Source organism: Rhinolophus sinicus, chromosome 2 (genome assembly GCF_057876585.1).
Source record: "Rhinolophus sinicus isolate RSI-liver-muscle chromosome 2, RSI-T2T, whole genome shotgun sequence".
NCBI lineage: Eukaryota > Metazoa > Chordata > Mammalia > Chiroptera > Rhinolophidae > Rhinolophus > Rhinolophus sinicus.
Window position 1 is genome coordinate 7788550 of NC_142502.1, and position 21836 is coordinate 7810385.

Consider the following 21836-nt stretch of genomic DNA (forward strand, 5'->3'; position numbering starts at 1 on the left):
TCAGGTCGGGCGGGCGCGGCGGCAGGGGGCGCGGCCCCGGGACCCCGCCCCTCCGGGGACAGTCGGGAGCGCGGGCCGCGGGCACATAGCGCGGACGCACCGACAGCTGGGGAGCGCAGCGGATCTCTGCCTCTGCAGGCGTCGCGGGTGAGCCGGGCGAGCGGCGGGCGTCGCGGGCGGACGGGTCGGGCCCCGCCCGGGTGTTCTCGGCGCGCGCTCCGCGGGGGGAACAGTGGCCGGGACTCGCCGACAGGTGTGGCGGGCCGGCCCGGCGGAGGGGAGGACCGAGCTCGGTCCCCGGGCTGGTGGTCCCGAGGGGAACCTGGCTCACCCCACTGCCGACCGGGCTCGGGGTCTCGGGATCCCAGGGTGTAGGGCCGGTGGGGTCCCCGCCCAGCCCTCAGCGCAGGTTTCTCCTGTTCGGCCCAAATAAACGGCAGGTAGAGCTGAACCTGCTAGTGTGGTTGCGCCGGCGGCTCCGCGACCTTCCTGTTTCCACTAGTGCCCTTCGGTCCCCCTCCCGAAGTGCCAGCGGAGCCGGGGCTGCGTGGACGCGCCCCTGCCCTTGCCCCTCCCGCCTCGCTCGGCCGGGCGGGGACAATTTTTAAAAAGTGTTTCTCAAAGGCTTGACGGTTGCGGTTTCAGCCTTGGGGCAAACGGTTGCTCCACAAAGTGAAACTTGCTGTCTGCTGGGCTCCCCGCTGGCTTCCTGGAAGCCCCGAGACGTACCTCGGTGGACCCCCACCCCCGGCCGCTTCCGCGTCCCCGCCCCGGCCCTCGGGCCCCCCACCCCGCCTCCCCGCCGGCCTCCGCGACCGCGTCTCCTCCCCGCAGGGGCGGCCGCCCAGGTCCCGCGCCCTGCACCCTCTTGGCGCACGCCCCCTCCCCGCCGGCCCGGCCCCTCCTGCAGGGCCCGCCGCCCGGCCCGCGGTAATTGCAGGTTGGGCGGTGACTCATCCCGGCGCCCGCCCGGCCGGTTCTTAAGCAGCAGCGCGCTGGGCGGGCGCGGAGTCTCCCGGCGCGGCGGCGGGAAGAAGAGGACTGTGCGCTCTGAAGGGTTTCCTCTGCCTCCAGGTCCCGAGAGCCGTCTCAGCTGCTGCTGGCGACTTGTTTCCAGAGGATTGAGGAAAACCCACCAGGAACCGAAAATGCCGAAACCAGTAAGTCACCCAGTTTCTGGGCTGGGTCGGACCTTCGGGTTTTATTTTCGAGCGCAGTTACCGGGGGTTGGGGGGTGGTTTCCTGGGACAGCTCTTTGTAGGGCGAGGTTCTGTTTTAAACCGACAAGAGGGCAGGAGTGAAAAATTGTCCCCGCTGTTATTTGTTGGTCCTTCCGTGGAACTCCTGAAGAAAACACGGTGATGATGCTTTTCTCTAGTCTTTGTTTGCTCTTCCCTTCCCCCTTCCAGTAGTTACGGGCTTTTATAAAAATTGGAATCCTTTTGGCACTGCTTCGGTTTGTTTTAAAAGTATTCTAATGCAACTTGGAAGGTTCTTGAACAGTTGTCTGAATCGCTGGGAGAGCCAGGTGGCTTCCGATGACGGACAGCAACCCCGAGTCCATGCAAGTGTCCGGAACCAAATGCACCCCAAATCTCCCTTTGGCGCTTTACAGGGCATCTGGCAGAGGAGACAGTCTTTGTGGCGGGCATTCGTCTTACCCCAGGCCTGTGAGGCTGTGTTCTATTACCCCGGGAATTTGCTAGTGCAGCAGGATTCCTATCTCGAAAAGAGGTTTAGTAATGGACTTGAATTGCAGATGAAGGAAGGCAGTCCTGGAGTTTGATAAGCAGCCTCTCTGCTGCTCTCTCTGGCCGTGCACTCCTGCTGCTATACACCCCATAAACATCAGCCTACTAGAGGGCTGCTTGCCGGCACCTCTGCCCCCTTGAATCTGAATATGTGGCCGTCTCAGGTTGCTGGTCAGGCCTGGGGTGTTTTGGCTTTCATTTAAGTTGTGGGAACAGGGCAGCTTCTTTATGATGGGCATTTCTGAGAAAGTTGTATATATTCCACCAGCTTTAGCAGTGACTAGACATCGGGAAGAGGATTCTCAATTTTCAGATTGAATTGTGAATCATGGTGGAGAAAATGTCTGGATTCATTAAAAATTGCAATGAAATAGGTGTGAAATTTCTTTCTAGTTTTACAAACAAGTTCTGTAGTCAGTGCTTATGTGCTTTTTTTACCATTAAACGTAGGATTCTTTAAAAGGAGTTTTTAATAAAGTCTTGTTTTACTGTTAGGTTAAATAAGTTACGATGTTAATATGGTAATAGATTCAGAAGCCAGTGTAGTTTTTGCTTAAGTTACATCCATCATCAAGATGATTCATTCATGATGCAGAAAATTCTTTTCCTACACAAAATTCTTTTCAATTCAAACTTGCAAGTGGCACGTGACCTCCAGGCTTTTCAATGCCTGTGATACAAAACTGACCTAAATACAATCCCTTACTCAGGACACAGCCCCCTGTCGCGAGCTATATGCAGGGCAGTGGTCAAGGTGTGGTTTTCTTTATTTCACTGAAAGAAAAGACTCAGAATTCAGCTTTTAACATGTCCCTCAGAAACAAGTCAGTAAACCAGTTTCCAGGCACGCTTTTCTTTCTCATTTCTCATCATGAACTCTAAATGTCTTTTTTTTTTTTAATTGTACTAAAATATAGGTATCATCTTCCCAAACGGAAACTCTACCTATTAAACACTAACCAACCCCACCTCTCCAGGCCCTGGCAACCACTCCTGTCTCTATGAATTTGACTCCTCTAGGGACCTCATATAAGTGGAATCACACAGTATTTGTCCTTTTAGGTCTGGCTCATTTCGCTCAGCACGATGTCCTCAAGGGTCATCCATTTTGTAGCATGTGTCAGAATAGTCTTCATTTTTAAGGCAATTTCTTATGGCAGGTACATTTGAATTTCATTTTGCTTTAAAGGTCTTTTATGATGGATCAGAAACTTAGAAAATGTTTTTCTGACAAAATGAAGCTCATTATTAAACTGTTACGGGATGATAGTAGCCATCAGCTTGTATGTTACGGTCCCGATAACCAGAGGCACGTTTTGAAAGACTATGTGATATCTACAGTGACAATATCCAAACATGTTGCGAGGTCATCTTTTAGCTGAGCCACTTGGGAAATTCCGTACCTGCCCCCTTTTCGGGGCTGGTGGTTTTCGGAGATTTTGCCATGTAAAATACATTCATGTAAGCCTTTCTTCATGTGAGTTGAATTAGGGCCAGGGTTCTGGGTGACTTGCGGTGCTCCTTCCATCCCCCCACTCGCTGTCTTCATTGTGATGGAAAGGAGGCAGGAGGCATGTAAAGGAAAACCACTGCGGCAAGTTTAGGAGTGAAAAGGGTGTGGCCTTACTTGAAGCTGTTTTCTGAGGAGTTTAGAACTGAGCTGCCTGCAAGTGGCTCCAGTGTTGCCTTAGCCTTTCCTGTGTCAGTACGGAAGTTTCTAAAATACAAGTATATTTTCCCTTCAGTGAGAAACTCTGAAAGTGTGTTCAAAATTCTACCCTGTGCTGAATTTTAGGATAATTCCTGAGATTACTTTGGCTCTCTGGGAATACGTAGCCTTTTCCACTATGTATTTTAATAGGGACAGAATTTACTGAATATACTGATACATTTTCCATCCCTCTCACCAACTGAGGACACACGGGATCTATTTTCTGTACATCCCTCCTTCCTCACCATGGGCAGATGGTCAGTTAGGTGGCTAAGGTTTTCCCACGTGGCAGTGAGAAGTGCTGGCTGGGATTAGTCATTTGTCATTCTCACACTAAAGCACAATGAGTCTGTTCTGTACATTTGTCCTTTAGCTCAGTGGGTGTTGACTGTTATATGCTGGATGTTGAGGCTACTGAGATGAGCTGACACAGAAATAGTCCTTGTCATGGCTTTCCAGTCTGGTGAGGGGGACAGACGATAGTCCTAGAATAACTTGCGTGTATCTAATGATGTGTGCTGGTCTTGGTTGGGGGAGTGCTAGTCAGGGAGGTGAGGAGGGCTCCCAGGAGGTGATGACTGCTGAGCTATGTAAAGAATGGAGAGGCCTTCACTGGATGAAGGAGGGAGGCAGGGAACAGCCTGTGCAGAGGCCCTGCCCTGCTGTGGAGGGAGCAGGATGAGTTCAGGGTTCCCAGTGAAGACCAGCATGGCAAGAGGGAAGCCAGTCAGCTCTGCAGAGCCTTCCTTGTAGGCCACATGCAGGCATTTTGGGGGCTTAACTCGGGAAGAAGCACAGAAGGGTTTTGAATGGCAGGAGGTGGCCTGTTCAGATCTGCCTTTTGAAAGGTCGCTGCAGCTGCAATATGAGAATCGGTAGGAGGCAGGGGTGGCAGGGATAGAGATGGGAGACTCGGAGTAGCCGTGGTAAGGGTGGTGCTAGCTTGGACCAAGGTGGTGTAGGTGGTACACATGGGGAACAGTGGGTGTATTTGGGAGCTAAGCTTGGTGATGGACGTGCAGGGGCAGAGGGCGGTGTCAGCCGACTTCCAGTGCCTGGCTGGCATAACTGGATGGATGGCAGTGCCATTCTCTGAGGTAAGGAGCCTGGACAAGGACCAGGTATAGGAGGGAAGGTTGAGGGTTTGGTTTCTACAGGTTGTTAATAAATTTGTAACTGTGATTGCTGAGAAAAAGTCCTTGCTTTCTTTCATAATTGTAACTACTGCCTCCTAAAATATATACAAGTACCAGACTTTTTAAACTATAGTATCTCTAGGTCCACATAAACTAAAAATCATCCGGCAGCTTCTTATGTTTCTCCTGAGTGTATGTACACACTACACACACAAAGTTAAAAGTTAGGATTAATTTAGTGTGTTGTTCCCAAACCTTGGTGCACACGATTAGAGACTTACAGACTCCTGGGTCCCACATAGCACTGCTGAATCTCCATCCCTGCAGGTAGGTAGGCTGAGTCCCTGTGCTTTAAAGAAGCTCCCCAGATGGTTCTGATGCACCCCAGAGTTTGGGAACTGCCGATTTCATAGGAAGAGGGTGGACTTCATGTATTCTTTTCTCTTGGACCCCAGCAGTACAATGAAGCCCCCTCTATGGGGTTGAATCTGGTGGCTGTGTGGCAGAGACCAGAGTTATATATGGTGTGTTGAGGGAGCAGCAAAGCCCATTGTGGTCCCAGAGCATCCATTCAGGTGGACGCTCTCACTCTGAGAGCTCGGGAGTGGATGCACAGTCACCTTCAAGTTCAATAAAGTTCAGCTTGAACGCCGTGGGTGCCATCGCTGGTATTTGGAATGTGGGTGGGGTGGGAAAAAGGAGATAGCTGGATGGGTATCAAACTCCAGAAAGACAAGGCCAGCAAAGATGTATGATAGCATCTCTCTGATTTGAGCTGCTCTCTACAGGGAGTCCAGTTGCAGAGCTTAATCTGGCTGTGACCACTGGGCCCTCACATTTTGGCTTTCTTTGTTTTTAGAGGGGAGACGAGAAAGGCGGGGAAGCAGGAACCCATTTCTCTTCCTTTCTTTTCACTCAGTTCTCACTGACCTCTCTTGTTAGGTACTGTCCTAAAAAATACTATTCCGGTTTACTTATACAAAGTTTCGTGTATCGGCAATTTGGGGATTCTTAGCATGATTCAATACGCCGGCCTTCCTACAGTATTTAGACATTTCAGCTCTAATCTGAAGCAATAAAATTCACAGCCTGCTTTCGACAGCAGTGAATGCATTTTGAGTTATCCCTATGGGTTCCCCAAATACTCCAATTAGTTTTTAATTTAAGCACTATGTTTGCCACTACTAATTAAATATGGAGTATTTACTGAAGAGACCAGAAGGCTGCATTATTTTCCTTCTGACATACTTACGATCCACGCGTGTGGACGTAAAGAATAACGATCCCATTCTAGACTTTCTGTAAATAGTTTATTTATTTTTAGTTTTATTTTTTTATTGGTTTCAGGTATACAAAGCAATTCATTGCTCAGTTCAGAATACTTCATGGTTTCCATCTGCAAGTAGTTTTTTTAAAGAAAAGAAAAAGAAACATTGTAAGGTGACTTAGAGACTTTTGATTAAAATAAAATGCTTCATACATAATTAATGTACATAATTTTTCCAAATAAAAATCTAAAGAGCCATATAAAGAAGGTTCATAATTGACTATTTATTGGTACTTTGGCAAGCCATTTCACTTTTGTGGTCCTGAAATTTGTCATCTATAAAATGGGAGTAAAGTTTTTAAATGAAAAGAATGTCACATAAAATAAACTGAGACAAAGCTTATATCTATAAACTTCAAACAGTTTATCTTTATGTATTTCTGTATTATGTAAGCCTGATGTATTTCTTGTGTACTTCCCCCACCCCCCCACCCAAAGTCCTTTTTACAAACTGTTCAATGTAACCTGTAGCTAAAGTGAAGGGTATTAGCTCCCAAGTTGCTACAAATCAGGTAGTTTGTCAGTAGACCTAAGGAAAACAGCCATGTGAAATGTTCGGGTTACTTACTGAAAAGGAACACTCTGACTTCATCTCCTTTTCATCCTCTGTGTCTTTCAGTTGTCAAAATCCTCTTGTAGGGCCTATGGATTCCTTCCTTTGTAGGGAAGCCCTGTTGTGTGCCATTAGGTGCTAGGTGCTGGGACTTATAAAAATAAGGAAGACAGATTTTGCCTTTAAGGGATTCTCAGTCTACTAGGGGAGTCAGGTAGGTAATTAAAGAACTGCTGTGCGGGATGGTAAGTGCTCTGCAATGGAGATAAATACAGAAGAAGATTAATTGTGGCCTGGAGAGCCCGGGAAGGCTGGGCTCCCAGCTGGTGAGACGCTCAGGTGGGTGTTGGATGCATAGGCGCTCACCAGTGCACCAGGGCAGAGGGAGCAGCAGTCAGTTCTGTTTTCCTTTGATTAGGATTCGCATTCCATTCTCTAAGCTCTTGTTTAAAAAATCTAACATCTTACAGATAAAAGGTAATAGTGTTTCAAAGGAAATCTGCATTAACATAATTATCTTTTTAATCTAATGTATTTGAGAAAACAAAGCTTAGAAGCAAAATGAAAATTTTCTGATCTTGATCCAACTTTCATTGATAAAACAAAGGAACAAATACCATCTGATGATCAAACTGCAATAGCCAAATATATCAAATTTTGCTTACCTTTGTGCTAAGTGTGAAGTCACTTTCCACATTCTAATTTTCTATTTTTGTCTGTGAAAAGATCAGTTTAAAACTGTCTATATATATAAAAGAAGTCGTATCAGATATTATGAAGAGTAGTTTTTACTTTAGGATGGGGTTGGCCAAGGCCAAATCTGGCTGTGGCCTGTTTTTGTATGGGGCTACCAGGTAGGAATAGTTTTTATATTTTTAAAGGTTGTTTAAAACAACAAGAACAATAAGATACAACAGACACCAAATATGGCCTTCAAAGCCCAAAATGTTTATCTGTCCCTTAGGAAAAATTTGCCAACCCTTGCTTTAGGATAAAAATAATTATTGTTAAGCATTTATTATATCTTATGACTAAGCTAGTAATATTTGGAAACAAGTCTACTCCATTGGTTCCAATTAAAAAAAAAAAAAAATCACATGCTCTGAGCCTGGATAGGAGTGGGAAAGCTCACCAGGGAGCGGGTATGGTTGGTGCTGAGGTCAGATTTTAAACAAGCCTGGTGTCCTGGAGGGCCCTTGTTTCTATAGGGAAAGTGGTAGCATCTGGTGTCACACTTGCTAAGTCATTGTATAATAACAGATTTTTTGGTATATGCCAAAAGAAAGCAACTTGTACCTGATACTTGAGTTGGAAGGTGAGTGTTACATAAATGAGTTGCTTTTTTTTTTTTTTTTATCACTGATAACGTAAAATTTACTTTTGACTTACCATAGTGTGTATATGAATTTCTAACTATAGATGGTTTTATAATTCAATCCCTAATTTGGACCACTCTGTCTAAAATAGAGCCCTCCCTCACTGTACACCCTGTCCCCCACTTTATTTTGTTTGATAGGACTTATTTCTATCAGTAACAATGTTAGATACTTGTTTCTTTGCCTTCTTCCCTGGCCGCAAAAGCGAGAGAGGTATCGTTCTCTGCTTCTGAAGCAAACTTGCTTTACTGACAGATAAATAGAAGGAAAGAGGGTGACCAAGTGGGTAAATGTGCCCCCTCTTAGTGGGTGCTCGTGGGCGAGCTTCTCAGCCTCGGCCCTGCTTCCTCACCTGGGACCAAGATCCTGGGACCTGCCTTGGAGGTTCTGGTGAGGCCGCCAGGGCAGGGACAGCCCTGGGACGCTCCTGGCCCTGTGCCTGGCTCTCTCCTCCCTCACCGCGGAGGGCAGAGTACATGTGGAACTCTGCTTGTAACTACGACATTTTAATCTGATTAAATCAACTGTCATGTCTCATGATGGGCATTCTTTTTTTTTCCTGACTTCGCCTAATAATGCAATAAATTTTACCCTACTACAATGAAAACCACCCACATCCCTCCACAAAATTCATTCATTCATTCAACAAATAGAGTACCTACTATGTGTCAGGTTTTTAGGTCCTGGGAATACATTGGTGACTAAAAAGGGGAAAACACCTACTTTCAAACAGCTAATACAGTGTCGGGCATGATGGGAGAGCTGCTGTCAGTTTCCATCCAGGTTTTGCCACGAGGCAGAAGCACTGACTCTTTCACTCACTCTTCGTTAGGTGAAGAGTTGAAACCACTGGGCAGAGTGACTTCTGAATCTGTTTTTTGTTTTTGGATCAGTCACTCTTGCATTGGACAATGAGCCAGGATGACATTTCTCCAAGAACTTGTTTGCAAATATGTTTGGTGATAAGCATGTCATCAATTGCCATCCCACTTAAATTCTTCCATCATTTCTCAGGCTCTGAGGTTCAGGGAAATTTGTTCTTTTTGAATAATTTGCCTACTGCACCATTACTGCATCTATAGATTTCTTGTAAAACACGTCTTAGAAGGATATCCAACCTGTTCCTTATGTTTTTAAAGAGCCAATTGAACCACAGATCAGTTGGCGAAAGCATAGAACATAAATAGTTAGATTAGAACCACCACCTCTTTATGCAAATATTATGTATATTAGTATAGTATTCTTATTAAAGTGTTTCATTGCCTTGGTTAAATAATTATGGATGCTGCTGCTTGTTGTTCAAGTATCTGCTTACATAATACATTGCTATTTGGGTGAGACTATTAAGTGGGACTTAGATGGGGAGACAGATAGGGTGGGTAACACTTGATGTTTATTAAAAAACTAGCCAAACAGGGCAGTTTGGAAATACAGTGTGAAGACAGGCTGCAAAGTACGTAACAGATTTGGACAAATCAACTGTAAAAAGATATTTTTGAGGCAATGGGGGAAAATTGAATATTGATAGAACTTTATTAAGGACTAGTTTTTAATTATGTTGGAAATGATGGTGGTATGGGTGTGTGTGTGTGTGAAGTCGATAGGACTACAAACGGAAGCTTTTACAAGTGAAATGATACATGTAATGGCCTTAAAGTATGCCAACAATTGAAAAAAACTGGTGGAAAAAGTAGGTGATTCAAGAATGCTAGAAAGTTAATGGTCAGAGCTGGGTGAAAAGTACATGGGGGCTCATTGTACTGTTTTCTCGAGTTTTGTGAATGTTTCAAATTTTCCAAAATAAAAAGTTTGTTTTAAAAGCACATTATAAGGGTGAAAAGGAAAGATGCTGTTTTGATTCCAAATCACCAAATGCTTGAGTCTCATGAGAGGGCCAGTAGGAAGGGACATCTCCGTCCCCTGGGGTCTGGAGTCCTGGACTAAGCTGGGACTGGCTCCAGGGGACCTGCCCTGCCTGGGGCTGGGTCCTGGGTCTGGTGAGCGCTCTCGTAGGACGCCTGGGCTGGAACCAGTTTCTTGGGAGACCTTTTGTGTTCTGATCAGTGAATGACTGATTAAATCCCACCTGGACCATCTTGCCCTCCACATAATGTTTTATTAAAGGAGATCTCTAATCAGAATTGCAGTTGACTTGGAAACACACAACTGTCTGTTCCCAACTAGTTCCACTCTTACTCTGCATTCCCACGATTGTTTTTAGTGGGGGAGGAGGGAGAGTGCTGTGACCCAGCTGGAAATAGGTCATTGTCTCAATAGCTGCATTCTCAGAGCTGAGAATTGGAACTGAGCATAATAAATGGGGCCTTACTGAGTGCAATTTCATGCAGCCATTTTAAGAGTTCAATGTGTATGCCGTCTACGCTGGGGCTGGGGCCGCGGCTGCGGCCGGGTGGGAGGAGGTAGGACCGACCTGAGGGAAACGCAGCAGACCAGAGCCGCAGGAGTAGCAGGAGTCCGGTGGGTGACAGGATTATAAAGTACATGCTGGGTCTTCTTGCTCCCATCAACTAATTATGGACATAATTATAATCTCGTTCCCATGTAACATACTTGATTGTGACAAAGTATAAATTAAAGAAGTTTTTTTTTTTTCCAACTTAGTATAATTTCAGAAACAGGGTGGTTTAAAAGCATAAGTTTTATGGACGTTGCTTATTCAAGCAAATTTTGTAAGTTTACTCATTTAGTTTGGATTAAAAAACTATTTGGGTCTTACTCTATTTGATAGATGACAAAAGTAAAGACTTGGGTCAAGTTCAGATACATCTCTTCTAAGCTTCTTACAGGAGAAATGTTCTTTAACACTGCAAAATATTACTGCACATGTGATCTTAACTAGGGGCAAAGATTTGTATCAGAAATGGCACAAGGTTTAAGTACGGTTTTTTTCTCTGTCCTTTCCTAAAACAATAGATTACCAAAGGAATTATGTTGTTTTGACATTTTCATTCTCTCATAGGCTCCCTCCACCCCCCACTAGATTAGAAAGGAAAGGCTCTTGACAGACTTCTACATTTACAAAGAAAATAGTGCATTCCAGGGGGTAATGAAGTTTAGTCTATAGGTCTTTAATTTCTGTGTCTTATGAGCCTAGCATGAAAACCATTGTGGCATGTGGTAGCCATCTTGGTTGGCCCAGTCCCTTACTTTTTTCTCTTTTATGGGCTCCTAAGTTTGTGGATATAATTAACCTCACTTTTCAGTGAACTAAATTGGTGCTGAAGTATGTATGACACATCTAGTAAAACTGAAATCACATGTTACAGAAACAAGCTTATTAGATAAGGAGAAAGCAACCTCAAATGATAACTTACTTTGCCTGCCTTGAGGTGGGGAAAGAAGACGGATGTAGGTCTTTGGTGTTTCTGAAACGGAATAGTTTCTGTCGCAGAATGTAGCATTCTTTGATTGTTTTTTTTCCTCTCCTACGTAAGGTGGTGTCTAAGCATTCTAGTTAATTCCCATGTTAAAATAACCAGTATATGTCAGTCCCAGTGTACAAGTCAATTCTACTTACAGACTCAGAAGGAGCTGAAAAACGGACACTAATGGGTATCAGAAATGCTATTTTTCACGTGGGCAGATAAGAAAATGCCCACCAGTCTTACTGCTTAGCGCAGACTTGGCACTTGGGTGCCAAGAGTGCTGATCCTGTTGTCAGACACTCGGAGGCAGTTTCTTAGTGCCTCAGTTTCCTTCTTCCAAAAGCAGTCCGTGATCCGTGGGGAGGGCTCAGTACAAACTCTTCCCAATCCAGTTTTCTAGTAGAGGGAACTGACCCTCTTTTTAATGTGACTGTTCATAAAGTTCCCTTCTAGCTCTAAGGTCGTGATTTTCTCCGGCTGTAATGAGTACAAACAGGGCTGCTTTGTCCGCTTTTTGTATTGTGCTTTTTTGTATTGTGAAGCAGCGGAGCCTAACAGGAAGTGGGTCTTGGGGGCAGGAAGTGGCTTACTTTAAGAGGCAAAAAGCTATTTAGAAAGACTTGGGATTTCATTACATGCTCTTGCAATTCTGGGATAAATATTAGTTGATCTGGGCACTTCCTCCTTATACATAATTTTATGTAATTTTTCACCCTGGAATTTGGAAATTCAAACTGCAAAAGTTTAAAACCATTGATTATATTGAAAGATACAACTTTAGAAATAACATTTAAGAGCTGTACAAGTATAAATATTTTTAAGAGCTGATTACCAGAAGTTGAAAAAGTTACATAGACCTTTCTGGGCCTCAGTTTCCTCAGTCTTTAAAAGAAGGTAGTCAGACTAGGGTAACTTCACACCTCTCACCAAGCCACCAAATCCATTTACTCACCTTAGAAAATAGTTACACCTTGTCAGTATTTTAATTGTTCTACTTACATCCATTTAGATAACATAAAAATGATATAAAATGTAATGTAACGTTACGTTTTTATTTTGTCCTCTCTATCCATAAAATGTAACATAACATACCTGAAGGAAATGTTCCTTGAAAGTTCCAAGCCCCAGCTTTCCTGTTCATACACTGCCCTGTTGTTACCTGCTGCATATTGAGAATTTAGCTTTTGAGTTGTAAGCTTAGCCTAAGGGTGGTGGAGGAGAGCCGTTTAGAAAAGAAGCTGAGGGGTGTGTAGTTAATTTTCATGATAAAGTTCCTGTCAAAATTCCTTGAAGTGATATTGAATTCTCTGTTAAATGACGTCAGTGTCCCTCTTGGGATAAGGGGCTAAGCAGGGCCTGGCATACCCGCCCCCATTCCTCCAAGTTAGGGTTTCTGCTCACATTTCCTAAAACCAAATACAGAAGGCCCAGGCTTAAACTGAACGGAGAAGCTAACAACTGCGTGGTTTATAAGAGTTCGGTTGACTCATTTGACGTTGAACTCTAGTTCGGAGCTTTCTTTTCATTAGTAGTTAGCATCTTAGGCAGACACTCCCCAGTGACTGCCTTGTTACACTTCCATCTAGAAGGAATGGGAGGCAGGCAGGACTGTTTTAGTCCGGAAGGATAATGACAGCCTGAGGCATAGGTGGTGGTGGGTTAATTTTGTGTGTTCATAGATGGTGCTACTACCGCCAGGGCATTTAGAGTCATTCCATTAGCTGTAAGCATCAGTCCATCTGTATCCCAGCCTGCATTGTCCTGCCAGGGAAATAGCACCATCACAGGGCTGGTTATGTGGGACTCTGGTAGGCACCAGGCGATCAGAGGGCAGCTCACACTGGCAACACCCCGGCCTCGTGACTTTCAGGGCTTCATATGCTCGGAAATAGCGTGACCGCCCATCGTGATTCCTAGAAAAGTTCTAGGAATAACTGCGAACTATGGGCCAGCACTTTGACCTCCCAGGAGTGGTCAGAAGTGGATTCTTGTCAGCTTTAACATTTGATGCTTTTATTACTCCCATTGCTAGGCAATAAAAGACTAGACTATCATCCTAGTATTACATAATGACATGAAAACTTTATCAGAATGTGATTTTTCTACCCACCTGTCTTTATTGGTTTGTTGTGCTATGATTCATGGACAAAATGATTCATGGGAGTTTTACTGAATTGCCTGACAATTTTTGTTATATTTAATGCCACAGACTTTTTACAAGATTTGTGGGTCTAGATAATGAGTTTTCTTTGGCATCTGAAAATTTTCCTAAGCCTGACCAGCCAGTTTCTGCATCTTCACTCTCAATTTCTTCTTTACCTTGAAAGAGAAGGCTATATAAAATGATGTGATTGGGTATAATTTAAACTCAAGATACAAAGGAGCTTGAAAGAACGGACTAGTAATTTTATAAGTCATTATCCATTAGTTTACAGATTTGCCATACGGCTAGTTTATTAGTTAGAATATTTATACTGTTATTTTCACCTTTTCGAAAGGTCAGTAAACCTTAGGAAGTCTGGTGTGAAGAACTAGAGGTTAAACATGTATCCCTGGCTTGTCTCACTTTGAGCCCAGTCTGCTTTGGGCACATGATGTGTGACTACTGCTTGTGGTGGGAACCTTGGAGAGAAGGACCGCGGCCTCCCAGATGCTGACGGATGAGTGCATCTCGTCTCTGCCAGTGCAATAGCGTGTTAACGTGGACTTGGCTCCATTTAATGACAAACTGTGTTTTAAGGACTACATTTCTATTTTACTTGTCTTCTGTCTGTACAATCATGTTTTGATAGTTTGTTTACCAAAGTGGCGTACTGGTTTTTATTTTGGCCTCTCTATCCTTCAAAGAATTGTGTACATACAACAGGGTGGTTTGTGGACCTCCTTTCTTGTATAAAAGCTGGATACGTATGACTGTATGCTTATTAGACACTCTAACAATGTAAAATATGGTCATTGGATTGTCAAAGGCAACTGCTTTTATGTAATGTCGTTTATATAAACATTGTCGCTGGGAGCAGCACTGCACATTTAACGAAGACAAACATCCTATGTCATAGAAACAAAGTTATCATTAAATAGTAGCCATTGCTGTAACCCCCTAAAAAGGTTGGTGATGTGGAGGGAGGAGAGCTAACCCACAGAACATCCACTTGCCCTTGGGGCTTTCCACGATTGCCTTCCTTGGCTGAAGTCACCTGTCTGCATTTCTACACCAAGGGGATTAAGGTTTGCTAGGTTGTTGGTGAGGTTTTACAGAGGTTGGTTATTTGTTAGCCAGCGTTTGTGAAAAGTGGCCACGGTGTGTCATAGCTAACATGATTTAATGAGTTGGAGTATTGTTCCTAGAGACTGATGTTCACCTCTCTCAAAGATAAGGAGACCAGGACCCAGAGAGGCTGCTGACGCAGGGGCCCAGAGTTTCATTAAGAAAAACCCGCCTCTGGGAGTTGAGGCTGTACTGGAGTACTAATGAATGACACTGTAGTGAAGGCGTTTTCATGTAATGGAGTATAAATAGTAGCAGTAAATACAGTCATCTTGCCAAAAGGAGTTGGGGGCTTTTGCATGTTCAGGATGCTGCCTCTTTCCCTGAGAGCAGTGGCTGTCCTGGAGGGAGCTGTGGCTTGATGGGGGGGCCCCATTCCAACCTCCTGAATCCGAATCGGGCCCCGGGAAACTGTTTCCGCAAGCTCTCCCTGTGATGATTTTGCTTGTTCAAGTTAGAAAACCACTGCCTTAGAGGAACACTGAGGAGGGCCCAGGGAATGGCATAGAAGGTGTGGCTGACCGTATTTCCTAAGTGATTACCAAGGGACACCAGTCTTCATAAAACCTGGCTGGGATTGTTTCCTTGTGCAGCAGTGAACGGGGCTCTCGAGGCATGTAAATTAATCCAGGGAAATGGAAAATATATAGGCAGTGATCAGTTAAATATTTGGTGTTTTTTTGGTATTTAAATTGAGGGCCAGACTTGGCATTCTTGGCACCATCACAGTTAAATGTATAAAAGAAGGCTCAGTCCCTGCTTAAAACTTAAGGAAAGAACACACTTTGCTTGGGAGAACGCTGAACAAGAGCCTGGGCTCTCACCTCTGCTCCCCAGTGCCGTTTCCTCCTCTGCAGTGAAGAAGTCGTCTGTCTAGAATTCATGACGGCTAAAATTACTTCTGGCTTCAGGAGAGCATGGAGCAGGCGTGGGTGTGTTGGAGTCCTGTTTTCTGCTGTGTTCGCTTTAGTTTGTTTGGCAGCTGGTGCCTTCTTCCTGAGCACATAGAATAGTTTTTTCATTTACAACTTAAACACAGTAAACTTAAATTGAATTTTAATTTTTAAATTTGTATTTTCTTTCATCCTTGTTTCCCTCTAAAATTATTTTATCCTTATTAATTTGAATACCAAATTGACCATAGTCTAGTTCAAAAGTGGTCGGTAGATAAAAGTGATGCATCCAGAATATTATTTGGCAATGAAAAAGGAATGAAGTGCTGATATTAATCTTTAAAACATGCTAAGTGACAGCAGCAAGTCACCAAAGACCACGTGTTCTATGATTCTGTTTGTATGAAAAGTCCAGAATAGAAAGTAGATTTGTGGTTGGCAGGGTCGGGTAGAAGAGGGGAACAGGGAGGGACTGCTGATGGGCCTGGGGTTTCTTTTTGGGATGAAGAAATGTTCTAAAATTACATAGTGGTATTGGTTGCATAACTGTAAATATGCTAAAAACCACTGAATTGCACATTTCAAATGGGCAGATTTTATGGTTGCAAATTATATTTCAATAAAGCTGTTATAAGAGGAGTACGTAGTGACTCAACATGAAAACCAAAGTACAGTATTGTGTCTATAATTTTTCAATTAAGGGAACCAAACTATCATCTGAAAAAGCTTTTATAATTTATTTATTATCAGTTGTGAGAAGTTCTCCTTGCCATATTCCTCTGCTTTTCTTCCCTCTTTTGTGGGAGAAAGTTTACTGTATCTACTTCCTATCAGAGCTTTTCTAAGTACTCGAAAGGTCTTATCCAAATATTTGAAAACTGTTAGAAGTTGCTGAAGTGGCACCTTCGGAAGAGGGCTGGAATGTTGGAAAACAGCGTTGACATTTGAAATGATTGTGAAAGGTCAAGCTCTCAATGTAATCTTGGTGGTGCTTGGATAGTCTGCTCAGACTAATTTTTGAGTAAATGCAGGTGTGATAATATAGGGATTAATCTGTTATCGCGGAATCCACTGCCTGAAATTCCAACATTCAAATGTTACCATTGGAATTTCTATTTCAAATGGTTTTCCTGATTCTTGAGTGAGTACATCGGAAAATTACTGCAGACTTTCCCCGCTTCAGTGTCTGGCAACTAAAATGAAGCCTGGTCGCTTTGTCTAAAGATGTACACGGTTGCTTGTCTGTGAAGTCTGGGAGGAATTGGTCTTGAATTTTTTTCCCTCCTGTCTTGGTCTTTAGTATAAGTTTGAATTTATTCTGTAAAAAGTGTGATTGGAGATATAATCTTAAACCAAGTTTACATGAGTGTTTCAGGAGGAAATGGACACTTCCCAAAGGAAATACTGACAAATATTTATTTACTAAAATGAGGGAAATAATGGAGATAATTTGACAGCAAAAATTCAGTCAATGTGGATTAGAATATTTCATTGTTAACTGAATGACTTTTTTTACGTTTCTCAGGCTCTTAGGAGGCATTTTAAATATACTATTTTGATAAAATTACCCTGGGTAGACTAAAAAAATGTTTTCCAAAGTGTATTCTGAAAAATACTGGTCCTTTGGGATATTCCATGGCAAAGAAACCTCTGTGGGCAGAATAATCTGGGAAGCTTAGACTGGCCCCATCCTGGGATTTTACAGTTTGCATTAACACAGCAAAGACTCAAAAGCCTTTCAGTTAAAGAAAAAAGAAACAGGGAACCTTAACTTCTGTGACCTCAAAATGTGAGGCATGATGAAACAATACGGTGAGTGTTTAAATAAAAAAAAATTTATCACAGTAAAAGGCACATTGCCATTAATCCCCTTCAAAATACTCACCCTCGCTTCGAACACATCCAGTCGTTCTTGCCACTTTCTGAAGCAGCTCTGGAAGTCCTCTTTTCCTGAGTGTCTGTAGTTGTGCTGTCGTGGTTGCGTCGATGTCCTGAATCATTTTGACTTTGGGGAAGAACCAGAAGTCACACGGTGCCAGATCCAGTGAATAAGGTGGATGAAGACACACCGTAATGTTTTTATTTGACAGAAATTGCTGTACCAGAAGTGATGTGTTGTCATGATGGAGGATGATTTACCGCACACTTTAAAACCCAGCTTCTCTCAACCGTAGCTCACACCCAACTGACTGCACTGAACAAGTTGAAACTTGTCACACACTGTTACTAAGGTTCGACGAGCCGCTTCCCATATTGAAGGTCCCTGCCTTTCCGTTGGATGGCACTTGGCAGCAGCATTCACTGTATTTTGTGATTAAAACAGGAAAGGCTCCGTGTCACACATCACTTCTGATACGGCAGTTTCTATCAAAAACATTATGGTGTGTCCTCATCCACTTTATTCACCAGGCCTGGCACCGTGCGACTTCTGGCTCTACCCCAAAGTCAAAATGACCATGAAAGGTAAACGTTTTGAATCGATTCGGGACATCAAGGCAACCACGACAGTGCAACTAAAGACACAAAAGAGGACTTCAGAACTCTTCGGAAAGTGGCAAGAACGATGGGATAAGTGTGTTTGAAGTGAGAGGGATGAATGGCAATGTGTCTTTTACTGTAATACACTTTTTAATCTAAACATTCACCGTAGTTTTGCATCACACCTCGCACCCCTGTACCCCCTCCCCGCCGTGCGTGAGTCATCTCTCACTCTCCCTTTACGTCCAGGTAGTTTTGCAGAGCACTACGCAGCCACTCACTTGGATCAGAAGGCACTGAAATCATTTTTAAGTTACAGAATGTTAGAGTTGGAAGATCCCCTGAGGTAGAATGTTTCCAGTTACGAACTGCATTTTCCGAGTGAGTGGGAAAGTCACCTTCAGACTGGGGGCCCCTGGGGGCAGGGGATCCTGGCCACGCTATTCGCTATTCGATCAGGCTTGTGCTCACAACTACTCAGCTGCTTGAGCAGAGGGGACAACAGACTGATTCTGTTTTAGTGAGTGAATTGTTACTGAGCTTATTTTAGAAGATTGGGGTTTAACGCCTTTGATTCTATTTTTTTTGGAAAGAGATGTTGATTGCATTGGAGCAATAAAACCTGTATTACTGTGTGTCCTGCAGGAGAGCTGCACACACACCCCCGCCCCCCCCGTCCAGGAAATGTGAAAACAGGTGTGATCTTTTGTCTGTGCAAACAATCTCCTGGCCAGCATGTAATAGTATTCCACAGTTAGTTGTTTTCTTTCTCGTGGCCCTGCCAGTTCCGTCTGCGTGCATCCCTCTAGGAAGGAGTCAGCTCTTGCTCTGATCATCTCACCTTGCCCCTCTGGACTTGAGACCTGTAACGTTTCAGAGCTGGAAAGGGCACCTAGTCCAGACCTTTGTGCAGAGAAGGGGGCTGAGGCCCAGGGAGGGGAGTCATCAGCTTGAGGTGCCCAGTAGGTCACAGGGCCAGGGCTGGATCCCAGGCCTCCCCTGGCTGTCAGGGCTCTTGCTCGCTCGCTGTTCAGTGAGCTGTGAATTCAGCTGGTCCTCAAAATCACTAGAGTGGCTTTAAAAAACACAGGTTGTTGGGCCATGGCCCAGAAACACAAGTGTTTGAAAAGCTGTTCCGGGGAGTCTAATGGTTAGTCCCAACCCTGTGTGTGACAGCTGTGTGAGGCCTATGTCCACGTACTAAGTGGCTCGAGGGCTGGAGAGGGCTGACTCCTCTGTCCGCAGTGACCCCAGGAGGCATCTGATTGGGGTTTGTAGAGTGAGCAGCCTCAGGATGGAAGGTGCCCACCAGCTGGGGTGTGCTGGGCACAGCAGAGGAATGAAGCTGTCGCGGTCCAACTGCATGTAGTGTGGTAGTGTCGAGCTGAGCTAACCCCTAATAAGAACAGCAAATACAATTTTTTTATATAATGTGTATAATGTATATAATTATAATATGTAATACAATATAACTAATATAATACATAATATAGACTAGATCTTATATTAATTTTTGCTGCAAAAGACGCATTAGAGCTGATTGTCTGGCTAGGTCTTATTTTCGGGGAAACACCCGGTATGTGGGGCAAAACAGATTTTTCTGCTAAATATGGTCAGTGTGAAAAACACACGTGTGGTCATCAGAACCTCCTTTTCCTTGAGGGGTTGAGGCATCTTTAGTACTGAGTTTTCCTGACTTGAGCCTGATACGCCATCTTACTCTGAAATTCTGACATAGCACATAGCTCTAGAAAGACCTCATTTTTAATCAGTAGAGTGCTAACTTAGCTCCCATATCTAAGTGTATTTAGGAAATCCCATTATAAATAGTGGAGTATGATTATGTCTATTTCCTTATATGTTCTAACATTTTAGAACTCGCACTATGGCTTTGTGTCTTAGCTTCAAATAGAGGAGCATTTGAGGGAGGCATGAATTATCATCTACACCTTCAACCACATACGTGGTTCTTTGTGTGTGTGTGTGCGTAACACTGCTTTGGGGGGTATAGATTTGAAATGACTAACTGCATCCTCTATACACATTCCTCTGCCACACGTCAGTATGGGATTTTGCTGCCTTCAGCAAATATTGCCTTTGATAAAAGTGTGTGGTTAGGGGGAAATATCAAGACGATAAAAACTGCAAAGCATACGTTCTTTTCTCCCATCTTTGCATGTGGTCTGGGTGTGTCGTGGTGTGTTTCAGCCCATGGGCCTCTGGCTTTTTGTGGGACCATCCTCACATTTGTTGTGCGTAACCGTATAATCCCTCTTTGTTCCCATGGCGCCATTGCCCTACGAGTCCCAGCTTTCATCCAAGTGCTGGGGTTCACGGAAAACATTTGTTTACTACGGGAAGCTGACAACAAAGGTCCTAAGAAAGAGAGTTGGGATTTAGATATGTTTTTTTAATTGCTGAAGCCCGATTTCTTTTAAAGCCCCTGGATAAGTAGACCAAAACATGTATAAATGGTCCTATCATCTGGGTAAATGTTTCATTTTATTTAAAAAATAAATAAATAAATTGTATTGGGGAACAGTGTGTTTCTCCAGGGCCCATCAGCTCCATCATTGTCCTTCAATCTTGTGGAGGGTGCATCTCACTGGCCCATGTGGGAATTGAACTGGCAACCCTGTTGTTCAGAACTTGTGCGCTAAACAACTGAGCCATCCGGCTGCCCCTAAATGTTTCATTTTAAATTGGGTAAAAGTTTATGCTGTTTCTCAGCACATGAAAGGTCCATAAAATTGAAAATGATTTTAATAGTCTTTCTAAACATGGGACTGTGGACTATGCTCTTGGTTAAGGCAGCGCCAGCCTGGTCCTTCATCTGGGTAGGGGCCTCCCCTTTCTGCCAGAGAGCATTTGGTGGTGTGTGGGGGGGGCTGCTGTTGGAGGCCCCATGAAGGAGACACCTGTGGTAAGGAGCTGGGCTCCGGGAGGCTAAACATGGTGCGGCCCTTGAGCTAATCCTGCAGAAGGATTGCTTGTGCTGCCCAGAATGGCAGTGGCGCCTCCGGTGAGACTCTGGGAGGGTAGTGACTATTTAGGTGACACACACACTCCCTTTAAGGCCGAGCAGCTTGTCCATTGGTCATTAATATACCGTTCACGCATGTGTGTACATTTCATGAGCTCTTCCTTCTCAACCTCTTTATCAAGATTGTAGTACAGCATGCACTTATCTGATATACACATGTATGGAATAAAATTAAGCTGGAAATAAAGCAAAAAAGTACTGGGACAAAGATATTTATTAGTTTGGTGCAAAAGTAATTGTGGTTTACAAGGTTAAAAATAAATGCAAAAGACTGCAATTACTTTTGCACCAACCTAAAAGTTAAGCAATATAAGTTTTCTGGGATCCAGCCTGGTACCAAACAAACCTTCCACAGCAAAACACATCCTTAATGTATGACCAGAACAATGCAAGGGTTTCTGGGTACAGAAGACCACTGAGAACAACCCTGATGTGCAGAAGTAAATACAGACGTATGTAAATGGCGGACAATTTAAAGCAGGTGTGGAAAGGAAGACGTAAGAACAAGGGTTGTTTCCCATGGAATGGGATGACTTTACATAAATTAAACAAGTATCTTCAAAGTAGGAATATATTGAGATTTAAAATACATATATATATATATATATATATATAGAGAGAGAGAGAGAGAGAGAGAGAGGATTGTCAGAAAATCAATATCCAGAGTAATGTATATTTGACAGTTAATATCAGAAAAAAGATTGTAGAACATGCACTGTATATGAGTATATACATATTGATTAAAATTAACTTGATTTCGTGATTTTAGAGGGGTTTCTGAAAATAAACATTCTAATGTGTCCCCAAATCAAAACTGGGAATTACTGCTTTTGACGGGGCCTGTGGACCGAACTCTTTGCTTCCCGTTGCCTGTCCCAGTGTCAGTAGTGCTTGTTACTGCGGTGACGGGAGAA

The 21836-nt window shown here is 43.7% G+C and overlaps 1 protein-coding gene across 3 annotated transcripts in view; it reads left to right on the forward strand.

Moving 5' to 3' along the window:
• EZR (ezrin) overlaps nt 1-21836 on the forward strand; it is a 50011-nt gene that overhangs the window by 442 nt on the left and 27733 nt on the right. Inside the window, exons 1-2 of one of the 3 annotated variants that reach the window (XM_019749487.3) lie at nt 10-147; nt 1075-1160. In XM_019749487.3, the coding sequence (XP_019605046.2) occupies nt 1149-1160 (12 nt within the window). In that variant the 5' untranslated portion in view covers nt 10-147; nt 1075-1148. Of the gene's footprint in view, nt 1-9; nt 148-235; nt 254-1074; nt 1161-21836 lie in introns of those variants that run through there. The other 2 variants (XM_019749514.3, XM_019749506.3) reach the window with 2 other exon arrangements.